General features: G+C 49.5%; 1 protein-coding gene across 4 annotated transcripts; it reads left to right on the plus strand.

Annotated features, from left to right (window-relative positions):
• The first annotated feature begins 9,018 nt into the window (after window positions 1-9,018).
• On the plus strand, window positions 9,019-13,968 carry LOC114063236 (coiled-coil domain-containing protein 81-like). 4 transcript variants are annotated; one of them, XM_027895392.1, is made up of 12 exons: window positions 9,141-9,321; window positions 9,848-9,909; window positions 10,202-10,355; window positions 10,532-10,788; window positions 11,369-11,454; window positions 11,636-11,709; window positions 11,796-11,892; window positions 12,105-12,228; window positions 12,301-12,417; window positions 12,982-13,118; window positions 13,228-13,353; window positions 13,821-13,968. In XM_027895392.1, exons 1-12 carry the CDS (start codon window positions 9,243-9,245, stop codon window positions 13,912-13,914), a joined length of 1,407 nt encoding a protein of 468 aa, XP_027751193.1. In that variant the 5' UTR covers window positions 9,141-9,242; the 3' UTR covers window positions 13,915-13,968. The 4 variants fall into 4 exon arrangements, with proteins under 4 accessions (XP_027751195.1, XP_027751193.1, XP_027751194.1 ...); XM_027895393.1 differs by having other exon boundaries at window positions 13,827-13,968; XM_027895394.1 differs by lacking the exons at window positions 9,141-9,321; window positions 9,848-9,909 and adding an exon at window positions 9,019-9,108.
• The last annotated feature ends 3,967 nt before the right edge of the window (window positions 13,969-17,935 follow it).

Raw genomic sequence — 17,935 nt, forward strand, 5'->3', positions numbered from 1 at the left:
GGCAGGTGTAGTTTTCAGGGGGCAGGGAAGCAGGGGCTGTGGCCCACCTCTGGGTGATGCCTGCAGCTGAGGGGAGACATGCTGTGTCCTTGCTGGGCAGGATGGACCAGGGACCTGTCTGATCCCTTGCTGCCTGCTTGGGGGCAGGGGGGCTGCAGCATGGCCGTACCCCCCAGGGTCCCCCTCCAGCTCCAGTGCTGGACCCTAATGTGACAGTGGTTCCCTGCCAGAAAGTGTGTCTGGTGTATCCTGCACTCCAGTACCTGCCTTAAGCCAGGCTCTGTCTCCTGCTCCTGCCCTTCATGGGGAAGAAGCCCCAGGGGCTGCAGCCAGAGCTCCACCTGTGCTTCCAGAGTCTTGGCTCTTCTCTCTGGACAATGTCAAGGTGCAGTCAGAGCTGACCTCTTGCAGTTGCACTGCCTTGGCGGGGCAATGCCTCCCAAACCAAGGCAGCAGAGCCCAGCAGTGCGCTCCTGCCTGCCTCAGCAGGTTCTGCAGGCAGCAGGGTTGGGGTCCAGAGGGAGCTGAGAGAACCTTTGTCCTGTTCCTGCATCCATGCAGCAGGACAAGCAGCCCCAGGTCCACACCATGGAGCTGTGTCAGGACAGGTTTAAGCGGGAGATTGGGAAAAGGTTGTTTCCCAAAAGGTGGTTGGTACTGAACAGGCTCCCCAGGGCAGTGATCACAGCCCCAAGGCTGCCAGAGCTCAAGGAGTGTTTGGACAATGCTCTGAGGGACAGGGTGGAGCTGTTAGGGTGTCTGTGCAGGGCCAGGAGTTGGACTGGATGATCCTTGTGTGTCCCTTCCAACTCATGATATGCTATGATTCTATTAAAAGTGCTGGCTGGGCCCCAAGGAGCAGCTCAAACCCCTGGATCCCAAAAGATGGGAAGAGCTCTGGGCTGGGCAGACAAGGAGGCAGGATGGAGCAGCACCGCGGTCCTGCCAGGATAGGCTCTCTTGCTCCCGTGCGAGAGCCTCTGCTCCTCCATCCCGTCCCCATCTCTAGCTCCCACCGGAGGTGGTCCCGCGGTGGCACTGCCGTGCCCCTGCTGCGCTGGTGCCTGCTCTCCCCGCAGTCACCCTGCTCTGGCTCCCGGGAACCCCCGCAGGGGCCGAGGGAGAGCAGGAGGTGCCCGAGCGGAGGCCGGGGCGGAGCAGGAGCTGGAGCCGCAGCGATCGGGAACGGGGCTGGGGCCGCAGCTCCGGCGGCTGCAGGAGCCGCCCTGCCGCTTCATGAGCGGGCCGAGCGGAGCGGGTGGGATGGGATGAGTTCGGCTGGGCTGGATTGGACTGGGCTGAGTTTGGCTCGGCTGCACTCAGCTGTTTTCAGGTGGGCTGCGCTGAGTTCAAACAGATTTTTAGTTATAAAGCCATGACATCCTGGGTAGCAGCCCAAGACTGCTCCAAGGAAGGTGCCCGGGATGCTTTACCTCTTGGATTAAACTGTATCCTCCTCAGTGCACCCAGGACTCCTCCCAGTCACCTCCTGGAGCTTTTGGATCTGTGATTTCGAGACCTTAAATCCCAGGTAGCAGCCCCAGACTGCTCCAGGAAAGCTGCCTGTGATGTTTTGCTCTTTGGTAGAAGCTCTCTGTTCCAGGATCCAGCCGAGAATCCTCCCAAGCGTCTCCCAGGGTCTTTTCACCATTGCCTGTAAATCCTGACATCCTACCTAGGTAGCACTCCCAGACTCCTGCAGGAAAACTATCTGAGATGGTTTTTTACTTTTTGAGAAAATTGTATCCTCCAGGATCCACCTGAGACTCCTCCCAGGCATCTTCTCGAGGCTTTACACAGCTGCCTTAGTCCTCTGAGAACCCAGTAGCAGCCCAAGGCTCCTCCAAGGAAGCAACCTGAGATGACTGTTTTGGAACAATCTCTCTCTTCTGGGATCCAGCTGAGATTCCTCTCCCCTATCTCCTGAAGTCTTTTGTCTTCTCACAGTACTCTGAGGTCATGGGTAGCAGCCCCAGGCTCCTCCAAAGGAGGCCTCCAAGACAACTTTTCTTTTTTGGAGGACTCTGTATCCTCCAGGAACCACTCAACTCTCCTTCCAGACATCTCACAGAATCTACTTACATCTGCCATAGGCACGTGAGATCCCAGGCAGAAGCCCCGCATTCCTCCAAGGAAACTACCTGAGATTATTTTTCTCTTTTCAAGTGGATCCTCTGGGATTCACTTGAGACCTCTCCCAGGCATCTCCTGGAGTCTTTTAATTTTATTAAATCGAGACTTTAAACACAACTGGCCCCAATCCTGAGCCTTGGGGAACCCCACTGGTGACTAGCCCCAGCTGGATTTAACCCCATTCCCCACCACTCTGTGCCTGGCCATCAGCCAGTTCTTACCAACACCTGTCTACACCATGGGAATCAGTTTGTCCAGGAGAATACTCCAAGAAACAGTGCCAAAGGCTTAACTAAAGCTGAGGCAGACACACTCATATCTTTTCCCTCATCCCCTGAGTGGATCACTTTGTCGTAGAAAGAGATCATGTTGGTCAGGCAGGACCTGCCTTTCCTAAGCCCATCCTGGCTGAGCCTGATCCCCTGGTTGTCCCGTGTATGCTCTGTGATGCCACTCAGAATGATCTGCTCCCTGGCCTTCCCAGGCACTGAGGTCAGGCTGACAGGCCTGTAGGTCCCCAGATCCTCCTTCTGACCCTTCTTGTAGGTGGATATCTCATTTGCCAACCATTTGGTGAGCCAGGACTGCTGATAGGTGATAAATAAAAGAGAAGGCCACTTGCATAAAGGACAAGATGCTTTCTCGAAGTGAAAAGAAGGCTTATGTCAGTTAGAATAAAAAATATTTTTCTTTAGATTTAATTAAATTGTTTTCTTTATCACCTAAAATTATTTTCTTCAATGGATGCACAGTATTGCCCATAATTCTGTAATGGCAGTTCCAGATTGAGAAATCCAAATGTCTCTCTGTGCATGCTGTGGCTTCAGAGAGCTCTATCCTCCTCCTCTGCTGCCCTCACACTGACACCATCACATGGCCACTGCCCAGCAGTCTCTCTGTTACTGATTCATCAGTCACTTCTCTCTTTCTGAAGTCTGCCTTACCTCAGGTTTGTCTGTCTAATTCTTGGCCAGATTTCCTATGCTGATTCTTATCTGTAATTCAGTCGTCTGTCTGTCCATCCTTCCATGTTCATATGTCCCTCTCTGTGTCTCGATTGTATCTCCACCTGTGACAGGCTGGTTTACAGATACAGCTCAGAGCTGCATGAAAGCATTGAACTTTGGGTTGTTTTTTTTTATATACGTGGCATGGCTTTCGGTGTCACAGGTGATGGTTTCTCCTGATTCTGTGTCATCCTTTAGGAATGGTATTCTCCAATTTAGCACTCCCATTAAAATCACATCCTCTCCCCCCTACAACTGAAGGCACAAAAGGCAAAGATCATGATTTGAGGTAAGAACAATTTACTGGAAACAACCATGAGATAAGGAAATAAACAATAACAGCAACAATATTAATAACAAAAGATATAAGAAAAGAAATTATTCATGTGGAAAAACTCTCCAATATTAGACAATGCCAGACAGCTCGCTCAGCCACATTTTCTCAACTAGGAGGAAAACATCTTCTCCTCAGAAGAGCCTCCCTTAGTCCTGCTCCCAGCAATGACATGAGGTGGTATAGAATAACCTCCAGGTCCTGGACATTCCCCCTCCCAACTATTGTAAAAATTAGCCCTATCCTGGCCAGAATCATGACACCCTGCCTGCAGATGAGCTTACAGGAAAGGCACTGGACAGACCTGAAGCCCTCATACACATTACCAGATTGTGAACTGTCATGCTCTGGCAGGGGGCAGTAATAAGGAAGATCTCACCAGGTACCACTTAGTCCTTGGTGCCTGAGCAGGAAAATAATCAGCTCCAGGCTGCCCAGAATGTGCTTGGCCTCAGGGACTGTGGTACTGCCTCACGTGGGACAGTGTCAGATTTCCCAGTAGAGGCAGGCATGGATCACGCTCATCTGAAGCAGACCAATTTAACTTCTCAAACTTCTTGCCTTCAAAGCCATGATTCCCAGAGCCCTTCCCAGAGGACTACCAGCCAGGCTCTGGTTGTGTGGAGAATCTCAGATGACAACGAGCTTATCACGGTTCCTGCACTCTTGCAACCCTGTTGAGAGTGTCACACACCATGCAGAGGGTGAGGTGTGGTAAGGATGGTTTAATAAGGTCTGCAGAGGGCTAATGGTGATGAAGCTGTTTCAGGAACCGAGGTGTCCCCATGGGCTGGTTAGAACATAAAACCAGAGACTCAAACTTTAGGATGATGAGGAATGGAAGCAGATAGGGACAGACTAGGTGCCTCAGGTGCCAGTCCCATCCCTGAAGGTGACTCTTTCTGCCCCCTCAGCTGGAAGACCCCTCTGGTCAGCATGAATGTGACAGGCACAGAGGGTTGCACTGGCCCAGCCACACGGAAGCAGCTCTCCCTCCTCTGGAGGCATCTGTGGCAGAAACTGCTTGGGGCTGTGAACGTGTCAGGCCTTCCTCACACATTGCACTTTGACAGCCTTGGGATGGTGTTCCCAGGAAATGCTGCTCCACCGTGGCACATGCAGAGCTTTAGGGATGCAGTTCAGTAGGACTTGCAGACCATGACAACCTCAGCCCTCAGAGGGTCCCCACACATTACTCCCAGGAACAAGCAGTGCCTCTCAGTTCCAAGGGACTCCCCTTGCAGACCCCCAGAAGTCTGACCCAAAGAGAAGATTCACACCCCCTTTGTGTGGAAGCTCATCCATACCTAGAGCTATTCCCCACTCCCCAGATCCTACCGCTGGAATGGTGCCTCTCCGCTGGAAATCCCTGACAGCTGTCCCTTTAATCCCCGAACTTTTCCTTATCAGAGGCTTTTCAGGGCTGCAAACACCTTTTCTCCAGCTTCTGTCTCTCCTCTAAGGTTTCCAAAGATGAAACAGTGCTTTCAAGCCATGGAAACCACTATGTTGTTGTAATGTCAATCAGCATCAGGTCTTGATGGCTAAATACAGGTGAGATAAGCCTCATCCTCAGCCTGTCTCATGCCTGAGGTCTATGTGTTTAACAGCCCTTCACATCAGCAAGCTGTTTCCACAGTGAAATCTACCCAAAATCAGGACAAACAGATTATTTTAAGCTTCTGTAACTATCTACAAGCAGACAGTTTGTTGATGGTTCAAACCTGGCTCCCTATCAAATGCCCAAACTCACAGTAACAACTCCTTTCCCCTCCCTTCTTTTCTTAAGGCAAAGGAAAAAAAAACCTATAAAATTGAAGAGCCTGAAATCAGTCTAATTATATAAAAATATGTATTTTAATGTATATTACAGTTATATGCAATTAAGATGCCATGTACACAGCAAAGGGAATCCAACACCCCTGGAAGGGAAAAGGGAATGGGGGAAAAAGGGACAAAACAGGACGTACAGATATACACAATCAAAACTAAGAATTAGTAAAATAACTAGCCTGCCAAGTATATCTGCAACTCTGACAATCCCCCAGATAGGGTACGTGTTTCCAAAGAGCTCACCTTCATCCCAAAAAGGGGAAATAGGTTGGAAGGGACCTCTGGAGGTCATCTGATCCAACTCACTTTTCTCAAAACCAGGCCTTTAGCTCCCACAGGACAGGCCCTTTGTAATGACCCAGCCGATCCTCTGCCATTCTGGAATGGCCCTGGCAACCAAAGGGTCAACATCTCACACTCCACAGTGCCATGGGCCCCACTGTGATGTCACGGCCCATCCTCTCCATTTCAGAATGGCCTTTGACAACAAAACAACCAATGCCCCACACCCCCACAGTGCAGCACCACCAGTGCACCATGGGCCCCTTTGTGATGTCATGGCCTATCCCCTCCATTCTGGAATACTCCTTGGCATCAAAGAACCAATGCCCCACAGCTCAACCCTAACCCTAATCCTAACCCTAACACTAACCTCTAATCCTAATCTTAACCCTAATCCTTTGTGATGCCATGGCCTATTGTCTCCATTCTGGAATGGTACATGGCAATTAAAGAACCAGTGCCCCACATCCCAACCCTTATCCTAACAATAACCCTAACCCCTAACCCTAACCCAAGATAGAGCAACACTGGAACAAGGACTGCTTGATCAACACTGGAACCAGAACTTTTTCTATCTCTTTCTCTCTTTTTCTCTCTACCCTATGCTTTTAGAGTGGATTAGGCACCTTTCCAGTCATGCCCATCTGTTCCTGGTCCATCTCGGGAGCAAGACGAGTGTTGACAGCATTGATAATCATGGAATCAGATAAATATTATGAGTTGGGAGGGACCCACAAGGATCATCCAAGTCCAATTCCTGGCCCTGAACAATTCACCCCAACAATGCCATCATCTCCCTAAGAGTGTTGTCCATGTGCTCCTGCAGCTCTGGCAGCCTTGGGGCTGTGTGCACTGCTCTGGGGAGCCTGTTCGGTGCCAATCACCCTCTGGGGGAAGAACCTTTTCCTAATATCCAACCTAAACCTCTCCTGACACAGCTCCAGCTGTTCCCCCGGTCTTGTCACTGGTCACACAGAGCAGAGATCGGTGCCTGAGGGAAGAAAGACTCACCTACAGATTTCCTGACACCGTCTCACTCTTGTCCAGCACTTCTTAAGAACATGACAGCACAGAGGGAAACTTTAAAAAACCTGGATTTATTCTTGCATCATTTCACTTGCACAACCAGAATCTTATTTTTGTCCAGTATTGCTCAGCCTAAACCTGGCAAGTGCTCCCATGGTGACTGAGGCTGGGAACTGTGCAATTCCTTACACAGGGGGACACATGTTTTGCTTAATTGGATCTTATCTGTAAATATTCCTTTTTTTAAGAAACAAAAAAAGACAAAATTATACCATTTGTTTAGCAGCAAAAGATGCACTAAGTAGTAACACCACTAGTGGGGAAGGAAATGTCACAATTTTAGGTATTAACATTGACAAAATAATGCAACTGTCTTTTTTTATTGACACTTGACCTTGACAAAGTAGAAGGTTCCCATCCCTCAAGGATAAAGAAATACAAAAAATCTGTTCCTAGATGTTCCCCTGAGGAACTGAAAACAATTAAGAATAAGCTTAAGACTTTGCCAAAGGACTATTAAAACGCTCCCACTCATATGCCACATACCCTGTTAGATGAGGGAAATATGCTACAGGAACCAGAAAGATGCTCTGGTTTGCCTGCGGCAGAGATGCAGTGGTGGTGACTGGCACACTGTGAGGTCAGGAAATATCCCAAAGTCCTGCAAGTCCTCTCCACAGCCACTACATCCCTCTGTCTGTCATTGTTGCAGGGGGCAACAATGCTTCATGCCAGGAAGGAGAATGAGAGTGACTGTTACAAACTGCTGGCACTCAAATCAGTGGCGTGATGCAGGGATCGAAATTCTTCCTCAGCAACTTGAGGACTGGAATAGAGGAATTCTGCACAAGCTGTTACCAGCAACAAAGCCTTCCTGGAAAACCTGCCACAGATTCTGTGGCTGCCCTATCCATGGAAGTGTTCAAGGCCAAGTTGGATGAGGCTTGGAGCAACCTGGTCTAGCGGAAGGTGTCCCTGCCCCTGTGGGGGGCTGGAACGAGATGATATTAAAGGTTCCTTCCAACCTGTTACGACCCATCCCCGAAGGGGAGGGAAACCCAAGTTCTTGTTAATAAATCCCTTGGGGTGGATTACAGTGAAACATTGAACAATCAGTGTTTGTAAATAGATATATGTAGAGTTAATTTTAGAACAATTTTGTTTCAAAGGTGAACAGGTATGTTGCCATTTTGGGCATTATCATCTACAGTAATACAGCAATAATAATGCATAAAAATAAGGCTTAAGGAAATGTATAAGGAAGAGAAAGAAAGGTTAAAAGTGGAAAGATATATATATAGTCACCACCTGCTGAATCCATCAATAAAACTTGATAGGGGGATTCCAGGGGAGAGTGGGGGTTGCTGGGGATACCAGTGTGGCTCCCATAATTCCAGCACAATGTCCCTGTGGGTCCAATACCCATCATGATATCCCCTGTCAGTGACACGATCAAGCTTCCCATTCCCAAATTCTCCAGAGTTTCAGGGTCACTTTTGCAACCCAATGAACTGTCCCATCCCCCGTCCCCATTCCTCAAATTCCAGACCTAAAATCTGCATTTTTTTGAGCCCATCCCTTCCCATGGGAAGTTCCGCCAAGGGCTTCTCAGGAAAACATGAAGATGCCCTTTTGAGTTTAAAAAGGAAAATTTTGGGACAAAACCTTTAATTTGTCTAGTAGTAAAAGCACTTGTAACTCTCTCTTTTCAATAATTTTTTTTTAAAGGAACAAACCCATTTTATTTGCCTTATTTTAATTTTTAAAAATTCTCATTCCTTAATTGTTACTTAGTTTTCAGCAAAAAACCTATAATTATCTTTAGTAAGGAAAAAAGTTTATTTATTTCTTCTTCCATAAAAAAACTCCACCTTTATTTCAATTTTTATATCTCTCCAAACCTCATTTTTCCTTATGTTTCTCCAGAACATCCTGATTCCCTCGTGGTTTTTTTTCAGAAAAATCCCCTTATCTCCTGCTTTTTTATACATTTTTTTTTTACATCAAAGAGCCCTTTTCACCTTTCTGTTGGTTTAGGGGTTTTTTTTCTCAGCAGAAACCCTAATTTTTCACCTAGTATTCCTTGGGTTTATTGGGTTTTTAACTAAGAAGGAAAAACAATCTTATTTTAAGGTTTTTTGGGTTAAAAAAGAGCATTTTGGGTGGGAAGAGCCCTTAATCTCTAAAATTTCATAGAAAATAAAGCCCATACAAAATATTTATCATCCTTTTTTAATAGATATTATTTGTGTATTTTTATATATTTATATCTGTTATTATCTATGATTATCCGTAGGACCACGCCCCAGGTCAGCAGCAATTATACCTGGTGACGCCTGGTGACACCTGAGGTAAACCAGGACAGACTGTTCCTTTCCCCAGTCCCCTCCCTGCTCCCCTGCTGTGGCATCTCCTGCTGATGTCATGATGCCCCTTCTCAGGTCGCTGTTGATGTCACAAAGGGGTGCCCCACATCACTGGGTGCACTCCACGGCAAGGGCTGGGGGCTGCTCGGCCCTGCCGGGAGCCAGGGGGGGTCAGGGGGATGTTCTTAGGACTGTGGGGGTTGTGCTGAGCGTCCCTTGGGGACATGTAGAGGCTCTTCAGACAGGAATTTGGGGAGCAGGATGGAGGGGTGCTGCACTGTCCGCATCAGCAGGAAGCAGAGTTGCTTGTTCCCCACACTCCTGCGGCTTTCCACTGAGGGTGAAGGTTTGGGGAGCTCCCTGAGGGCCGAGGGAACACTTGGACAGGGTTAGGGCTGCCTCGAGGTTCCTGTGAGCACGGCATGTTCCCCATCTGGGGCCAGCTTCCAGTGGGAGTTGGCACTTCTCACAGTTCTAGTTCTGTGGTGAAAAGGGGTCTGGGGTCCTGGGGCATGGGAGATCCAACAGCTCCCACTGGTCTCTCGGGAGCTGGCTGGGCATTAGTCCTTCACCTTTAAATAGTCTCCTTTGGATGACCCTCTTGTTCTTCTCATAGGATCCTCTCCTGACACCAACCTGGGTTTTGGGGTGCCATCTCTTTTTGGGGGTTGGATGATCACAGGCCTGGTCCTGAGCCCTTCCCACATCCCCAGTTGTGCCCCAGCCCTGCTCAGTGAGCAGGGAGGGAGGCAGAACCTGGGGCATGGCCTAGTCCAGGTTCTTTATCAGCCCCATCTGTCACTTCCCTGATGTCACTTCCGAGATGCCGCAAGTGGAACCTGATGCCTCTCTCTGGTACTTTCCAGAGGTGGTGGCCATCTGGGATGTCGTGTCTGTGTACATCCTGGGACAGATGAAGATGAACAAGGTGGGCTGGCATCTTGGTCCCCCAGGGTCCCCCCTCCAAGAGAACCCCATGGGCCTCAAGCTGCCAGGACTGGAAAAATGCAGGATCATGCTGGGTCTATGTCAAGGATCCCCCACGAATCATTCCCTGGCTTGGAATTCCTTGGGATCTTCTGTAGCCAAGGAATTTTGGCAAATATTTTGAAGAGGGGAAGTGAAAATGGAGAACGTGGATTTTTCATTTTCTCCCCACAGTTTTCACATTTCTTATCTCCAAAGTATTCATTCAGCTGTTTTGTCTTCTCCCCGCACAGGGTGTCCTGGTCCCAGGACTAGGGACCTTTGCTGTGGTCCACGAGCAAGTTGATGGTGCAGAAGAGGTGTATGTGGTCCGAAGACCTGTGTTCCAGCTGGACATGGATCTGTCCTGTCTGCGGAACCTGATGTTCCCCACAATGATTATCCCTGGTGAGAAGGAATCCTACTCCACATTTGGGATGGGGATGTGCCCCTGCTCTTTGGGAGAGGGAGGAAATTGCCTCCAAAGTTGGGGGACAAAAACTCTCTGGTATTTTGTGGTGAAGTTCATGTGGAAATTTTCTCAGCTCTTTTCATGACAATGCTCATCCTCCTCCTCCTCACAGGCGACGTTGAGATCGCACCACTGGACTACTGGTGGCTGTCACAGACCACGTCCCTCCCGCCAAACATATTGAGGGACTGTGTGGAGGAGACCGTCCTCCTATACTCCTTTCAGCTGAGGGATGGGCAGCACCTCGCCTTTGCCTTTGGGGACATTGGCATCCTGTCCTGCCAGAACAGTGTCCTGTGCATGCGGTTCCACCGCACCTGCGTAGAGAGGCTGGAGAGTTGGGACACCTGGGTGGCTCTGCTGCTCACTGTGAGCTGGAATTTCGGGACACTGATGTGCTGGAGCGTGTCCAGAGAAGGACAGCAGGGCTGGGGATGGGGCTGAAGCACAAGTCTCACGAGAAGCAGCTGAGGGAGCTGGGGTAGCTCAACCTGGAGAAAAGGAGGGCTCAGCAGGGACTCTCTTGCTCTCTGCACCTATCTGAAATGAGGGTATAGCCAGCTAGAGGTCATTCTCTTCTCCCAGATATCAAGTGTCAGGACAAATTCCACCAGGACATGTTTAGGTTGGATTTTAGGTAACATTTCTTTCTGTAAAGGATTTTCTAGTTGCGGCACAGGCTGCCCAGGGCAGTGGTGAAGTCATCATCCCAGGAGGAATTTAAGACACACATGGATGTGGCACTTGGGGACACGGTTTAGTGGTGTCCTTGGTTGGACTTGATGGTCTCCAAGGGCTCTTCCAACCTTACTGATTCTGTGATTCCATGATCCTGATGTTCATGGATGAGGTTTGGGAAAAGGGAGTTGGAGAAGTGGCTCCTAAAGGAGCAGGAGACAGGTCTGCTTCCTCCATGGGAATCTTCTGATGGCTGTGTGTCATTCTGCAGAGGCTGTACATGCAGGATGCTGGTCTCAGTGATGGAGTGACCACTGCTCAGGGGATGCAGGCTGCATGGGCCCACTCATTCCCCAGGTGAGTGTGCTTCCTCGGTGGCTTCCCAATTCCTTTCTATAGGGTGGGAGGGTTGCCATTCCTCAAGCCTGTGTTATCATTCGCTTCTGCAGCTGCTTGTGATGTGATGATGATGTGATGTGATGTGAATGATCCTTGTGAGTCCCTTCCTATTCAGTATGGTGTCATTCTGTGATTCCAGGTTTCAGCTTGCTGTGTCTGAGGCTTTCTCCACCTGGCACACAAAGGTTGCAGAGAAGCACAGGGTCAGAATAGGTACAGGATGGGTCCCTGCTGCTCTGCCCCACATGGGGTGATCACAGCCTCACAGGGCTGTTCCCGAGAGCTTCTTCCTTTCCCAGGGGCACAGAAACATCCTGACAAGTTTTCCCTCCCTATGCTACCAAACCAGAAGCCTGGCATGAGGCAGCAGGAGCCAGGGATGAAGCCACCTGCCAGGTGAAACTCTCGTGGGAAGGGATGGGAGGGATCCTTGCACCCCTGGGTAACAGCCTACTCAAGACACTTGGGCTGTAGTGACTCAGAAAGGTCCATAGGAAACAGGCCCAGATCCCTGCTTCTCTCCAATGCCTGGGGAGCTTTGGCCCCAGAGGAAAACAGGATATCTGCCTGCCCTGGGCTCATGTCGACTCCTCCACATGTCTCTGCAGTGTGCTCCCCCTGTCTCCAGGCAGCTTTCCTGGGATGGGGGAGACAGGTGGGCAGGAATCAGCTCCTTCAGCCAGGCTCAACACCACACTCCTGGCCTCTGAGGACTGCCAGAGAGCGCTGCAGGTATGTGCCAGATGGATCAGACCTGAAGAAAGCTCCTCCAGAGCTGAGCCTAACTGTGCCTGACACCTCCAGGAGGTCTGGCAGCTGTCTGCAGAGTGGGAGCATGGAAATTCCCACTGGAGAGAGCAGAAAGTGGAATGGGCGGCGTGGGAAGCCTGGGCTGCCAGGGAGGATCAACAGGTGCCCCAGGTATGGGCAGGGACCCTCTGTGTGAGGGCACCTTGGCCACTCATAGAACCCTTCTGGAACAGGGGCATGCAGGGTGGAATTGAGGGTCAGGGGGGACCTCAGGGGGATCAGGGAAGACCTTCAGGGGGTGGGGGAGGGGTCCCTTGGAGGGGTTGGAGGTTCCTGGAGGGCTTTGCAGGTCCCTGGGGTGGTTTGGTGGTAATCCCTGGGGATTGGAGGGATCCTGTGGTTTTGGGGGACTCTTGGGATCCAGGGAGATGGGAGTCCCTGGGGACCTGGATGGAGGGGGGCAGTCTCTGAGAGGGTTTGGTGTGCCCTAGGGATTGTGAATATCCTGGGGCTTTGAGGGGACTCTTAGGACTGAAGGAGATGGGATTCCTTGGGGGAAGTTGGGAGTCACCCAACCACAGGGCAGAGTTTGCCCACTCATTCCCCAAAAGAGAGCTCTGGGAAGCAACAGCAGCCATCAGCCATGGTGTGATGTGGAGTCTCCCAGCTCCCACCTTTCCAGGGGTACTGGGAAGTGTCACCTCTGGTTTACTGAAAGCATCCCCTCTTCGGTAGATATCTGGTCCTGGAGGTCCTTGGGCTCCCCATCCTTCGCTCCAGCCCCAGAGAAAGCGGGTCACTGTGACATGGGGGAACACTTCCACCCCCCTTCCCACGGAGGAGATGGTGGAGAGATTCCAGCCTGGGACCAGGTGGGTGAATGCAGGACCGGATGGATGGATGTGGGACCGTGTGGGCGCAGGTTGGGGCAGGGGGAGAGGCAGATGGCAGCTCTGGGAGAATGAGTTTTTGTTGTTGCAGGCATCTTTCCCCGCGAGCCATCCAGGTGCTCCATGGGCTGGAGCCACGTCAGACACGGAGGAACATCTTCACGTTTTTGGCTGAGAACAACCGGCGGCGGCAGGAGCAACAGAAGCAGCTCTGCAGGTATCTCCGAAGAGATAGAATTCCCACCCTCTGGGGCAGCCCTGGGGGACAGAAATGGGTTTTGGAGGCTGCCTTTGCTGGATGCCCCTGACACCCACTTGGACACCCAGCATCGGCTTCCCCTGTAGGAGGAAAAAGTCCTGGCTAGAGGCACTCTGATGGCTGTCTGCCTGCTCCCCAAACCCTGAGAGCGTGCCCTTCCTTGGTAGAGTCCTACCCCATGACACCTTGTCCTGACCAGGGACACTGTACAGGACACCTGTAGGGGACACCCAAGGTCTCAGCCCAACATGGCTTTGCCCCAGCTGCACCAGGGACCTTCTCATAGGCTGGGAAATCACCAGAGGCATCGCCCACCCTATGGACACCTTGAGATGATCTCATCCTCGGTGCCCTGAGCCAATCCCACAGGAATTCTGTGCCTTCTCCCTGCCCATATGACCAGACACCTCTCTCTCCCACCTCAGCTCCAGGTGCTGGTCCAGAAGCCAAGGGTCAAGGGCTGGAGTGGTGGCTGCAGCTGTGGCTGGTAGTGACGGGTCTGGGAGGCTGCTCACCTGATGAGGTCCACCTGTGATATAAAATAAATACTGCTGAGGCTGTTCCCACCTGAACTGAGTGGCCTGGGCTGGGTGATGGAGCCATCTAATGGCTGGGACTATGGTGGTTGGGGGGTTGTGTGGGGGTGACAAGGGCTCTTCAGGAAGGTGAGGATGTGGGTTTGCCTTCTGCTCAGAGTGGGACTGAGCAGCAGGTAGGCCAAGGTGGGCACCATGTTAGTAGGTATCTGCTAGAGACCTCCTTTTCAGGAGGAACAGTAGGTGAGGCTCCTTCAGAAGCCCTGGTCTTCATGGGGCACCTGTACTCCCCTGCTACCTGTCAGGAGAAGAATTCAGACACCTGGGAGATCTCCAGGGTGCATTTCTTGGCACAGGTGATAGGGAATTGAGAGGGAAAGGTTCCTGTGGAGGTGCCACCACTGTGGGATGAACTAGTTTTAACCCACCACTAGGGTTAAAACTTAGGGGAGACTAAGAATTCTAGGGTAAAATCCCTGGATGGAATGAAGTCGACATGCTCTCCATACAGTGATAAACATCTCCTCAAGAGGGATGGAGCAGAGACTATGCAGCCCCCTCCATTCAAATACTGGCAGAAAGAAGGACATTGTGGTGCTTTGTTCAGGAGACAAACAGTACCTGTCAGTCAAGGGGGATGGATTAAGGTGTTCTACTGGTGAGTCAACGATCATGTTGAACCCTCACTTCAAATGCCAAGCCACGACCACCCCCATTAGGCATGGCAGGAGAACTTTATGCCAATCAGAAATACAAAAAAAAGTAAGTTGGGAATAGGGGAATAGTTGAGGAAGATTCCAACGAAATTGCTGGGATCAGTCGACAGGTTGAACCTGTCTTCCCCTTATAGGGACACCTATTTGGTAAGAAGCATACTCTATGCACACTAAATGGTACTTTTATGCTTAGAGTTTGTTTGTGCTTGCTTCGCTTTGTAGTACAGTAGACTGCTTTAAACATATTTTTTCAGTCAGACACTATCACCGACGACCCCTGTGATAAACTATATATATTTTAGAGGGATTGTTTTTGTTAAGCTTACTAACACTTCAGGCTATGGATGTGCGATTTCTATATGTATTTCTCTCATAGCTGTTAAGACTACATATATTTTAAAGGGATTTTTTTAAGCTTAGTAGAACTTCGTATGCATTATGCATTTCCCACATAACTGTGAAATGCTTCTAACAAACTGCCGTTTGTTCCCGAGGTTGATAATAAAACGGGGGTAGTACAATACCCTGATAACACCATTCAAGCCGACAAGCTGGAGACACCGAGAAGTTTTCCCTAAACAAAGAGTCAAAAGTGATTTAGGAATATGATAAGCCTGGAAGGGGAGGAAAATACCTATTAAATGTGCATGTTCCAAGCTGGGTTCATCTACCGGACACGGAGGAAGAGGAGAAATCTTCCTCGCAAAGACCCCGGCCCACAAAGAAGACCCCAGCCCACCGGGGGGAATCCTGCCCAGGAACATGGATGGGAAAAACTTTGCAACTGAGCATGTGCAAAGAGCACATGCCCCGGACTCTGGATGAATAAGAACCTGAGTACTGAGCATGTCTGGACGGGAACCCAGAGGGTTCAAAAGGGGAATTTGAGAGCTCGAGGCGGGCGAGCTGTGAGAGAACTTTCTTATGTTGTAACGGCCCCCGGCGCGCTGTAATTGTTCATCTACCGCTTACTAATAAATTGGCTTGTTATTTTACATTAGTCTTTTAAATTTCTTTAAACCATCGCTGGTAACTTATAACAACCCCCAAATCTTATTAATCTGTCACAATTTATTTTAATAAAGTGTTACTCTATAAAATGTTAGAGTCCTTTACAGTGCTGGCAGTTGCTAGTAGTGACTTTGAATTTGAAGATATCACTTTCAACAATGTAAAAAAATAAAAATCCCTTAAGGGGGAGTTCGTTTCACACTGACCATAAGTACTGACTAAAGGCTTCTCAAGATCTTAAGTCTTCCTCTTGCTTTTTTGCAACTGATGCTTAAAAAGTACTTTAAAGTAGAAAACAAAATACTAAAAAGAGGAAAAAATGTACAAGTTAAAGGTGACAAAACTCACATAACTAAACCTGAAAAGAATGAGATTTTTCATTTAACAGGTGTTCAACAGTCTGCTTCTGTAACTGAATAAGCCTCACTCCTTTCTTACACCCTAATGGGATGGAAGGGATGTAACCAGCAGAACAGGCAACTTCATTCAGACATACACTCTAAAAGCACAGAATTACATGTTCACCCAACACAGGGCACAGTTTGCAATGCTCATTTCAGCACAAAGAAATAGTCCTATTCATTGTGAGTCATTCTCTGTCCAGAACAGTAAATTGAATGACTTGAAATGAAACAAAGAAGCTCAAGTTCCAACGCTCAGATGATGACAGCTTGCTGTCTGACACCGCTGTTCCAGCCAGCACTGGAACCACTGGCAGTGCATGAACACAGGCCAGCTGAATCCAGTAGTGAGGCCTGGCATCAGTCTTAGCTGTTTTGCTGCAGGACTTCAGGCTTCCTTGGGCCCCAGCTATTCACCCCTAAGACCACTGAACAACTCCAAAGACAAACTTTCTCAAGAATCATAGGAAGATGTGTTTAAGGATCAACTCATTGTGACTCCAGAAGTCTCTACAACACTTCTGTTGAAATGCTACATTGCTGTTTGAGCTTCATCTCCAGACTTGTAGCAAATGAAGCCAAATTTCTCTAGCTTGCCATCTTTGGTGATTTTCAAGCAGCAGTCAGCGCGCCAAAGGCAGCGAGTGAGTTCTGAGGGCCATCTTCCTTTTCCTGGTAAATGATAGGAAGAGAAATCAAACACGGACTACAGTTAGAGACAGGATTTGTGGCTAAACCAGAAGCTTTTCTGGCCTCAGAAGTGCTGCAGAAACCATGCTGAATCATGACAACACTGACAAAACCCCCCAGTTTAGCTACCAAAACCTCTCATCAGCACCCCAAATCCATTACACCTATGCACCCAGCACCCAGGCAGCACAGGGTCCTGTGGTGTTAGCCTGACACAGCCAGGTGCTCTGGCCAGCCCCCAGCACATCGAGGAGAAAAAGAGAGTTTATCACCTTTGGAAAAAAAGGCAGGCAATTCAGGAAGAGTTTAAGGATGTTGCCAGGCCATACAGAAAGAAAATAAAAATTGCAAAAGCAAAATTTTAATTTACTCTGGCCATTTCTGTAAAGGATAATAAAAAGTGTTTTTATAAATACATTAATAACAAAAGGAGGGGCAAGGAAAACCTCCATTATTTATTAGATGCAAGGGGTAATATAGTTACTAAAGATGAGGAACAGGCTGAGGTACTTAACACCTTCTCTGCCTCAGTTTTCAATCATAAGGTAGATCACCCTCAGAACTACTGGCCTCCTGGGCTGGTAGACAGGAACAGGGAGCTGAGTAGCCCACCTGTTATCCAGGAGGAAGCAATGAGTGACCTACTGAGCCACTTAGATGTTCACAAGTCCATGGGACCACAAGAGATTTATCTTGGGATGATAAGGGAGCAGGTGGAAGCGTTTGCCAAGCTGCTCTCCGTCATTTATCAGCAGCCTTGGCTTACCAGGGAGGTCCCAACTGACTGGAAGTTGGCCAAAGGGACACCCATCCATAAGAAGGGCCAGAAGGAAGTTTTGGGGCCTGTTAGCTTGACCTCAGTGCCCAGCAAGGTTATGGAGCAGATCATCCTGATCACACAGCACCTACAGGACAGCCAGATCAGACACAACCAACACAGATTTAGGAAGGACAGATCCTGCCTGACCAACCTGATCTCCTTTGATGATCAGGTGACCCGCCTGGTGGATGAGGGGCAGGCTGGGGATGTGTCTGCCTGGACTCCAGCACAGCCTTTGACACCGTGTCCCACAGCACATTCCTGGAAAAGCTGCAGCCCAGGGCTTGGACAGGGCACTCTGTGCTGGGTTAGGAACTGGCTGGAGGGCCCAGAGAGTGATGGTGAACGGCGCTGCATCCAGTTGGG

Source organism: Empidonax traillii, unplaced genomic scaffold (assembly GCF_003031625.1).
Source record: "Empidonax traillii isolate 1590-97213 ecotype Southwest subspecies unplaced genomic scaffold, ASM303162v1 scaffold459:size589781, whole genome shotgun sequence".
Classification (NCBI taxonomy): Eukaryota; Metazoa; Chordata; class Aves; order Passeriformes; family Tyrannidae; genus Empidonax; species Empidonax traillii.

Excerpts from the sequence above, each read along its gene's own strand:
- LOC114063236 (XM_027895392.1), top strand. The coding sequence starts at position 9,243 with ATGGAGGGGTGCTGCACTGTCCGCATCAGCAGGAAGCAGAGTTGCTTG. Across the intron at positions 12,229-12,300 it reads ACTGCCAGAGAGCGCTGCAG|GAGGTCTGGCAGCTGTCTGC; the intron begins GTATGTGCCAGA and ends TGACACCTCCAG. Across the intron at positions 13,354-13,820 it reads CAACAGAAGCAGCTCTGCAG|CTCCAGGTGCTGGTCCAGAA; the intron begins GTATCTCCGAAG and ends CTCCCACCTCAG.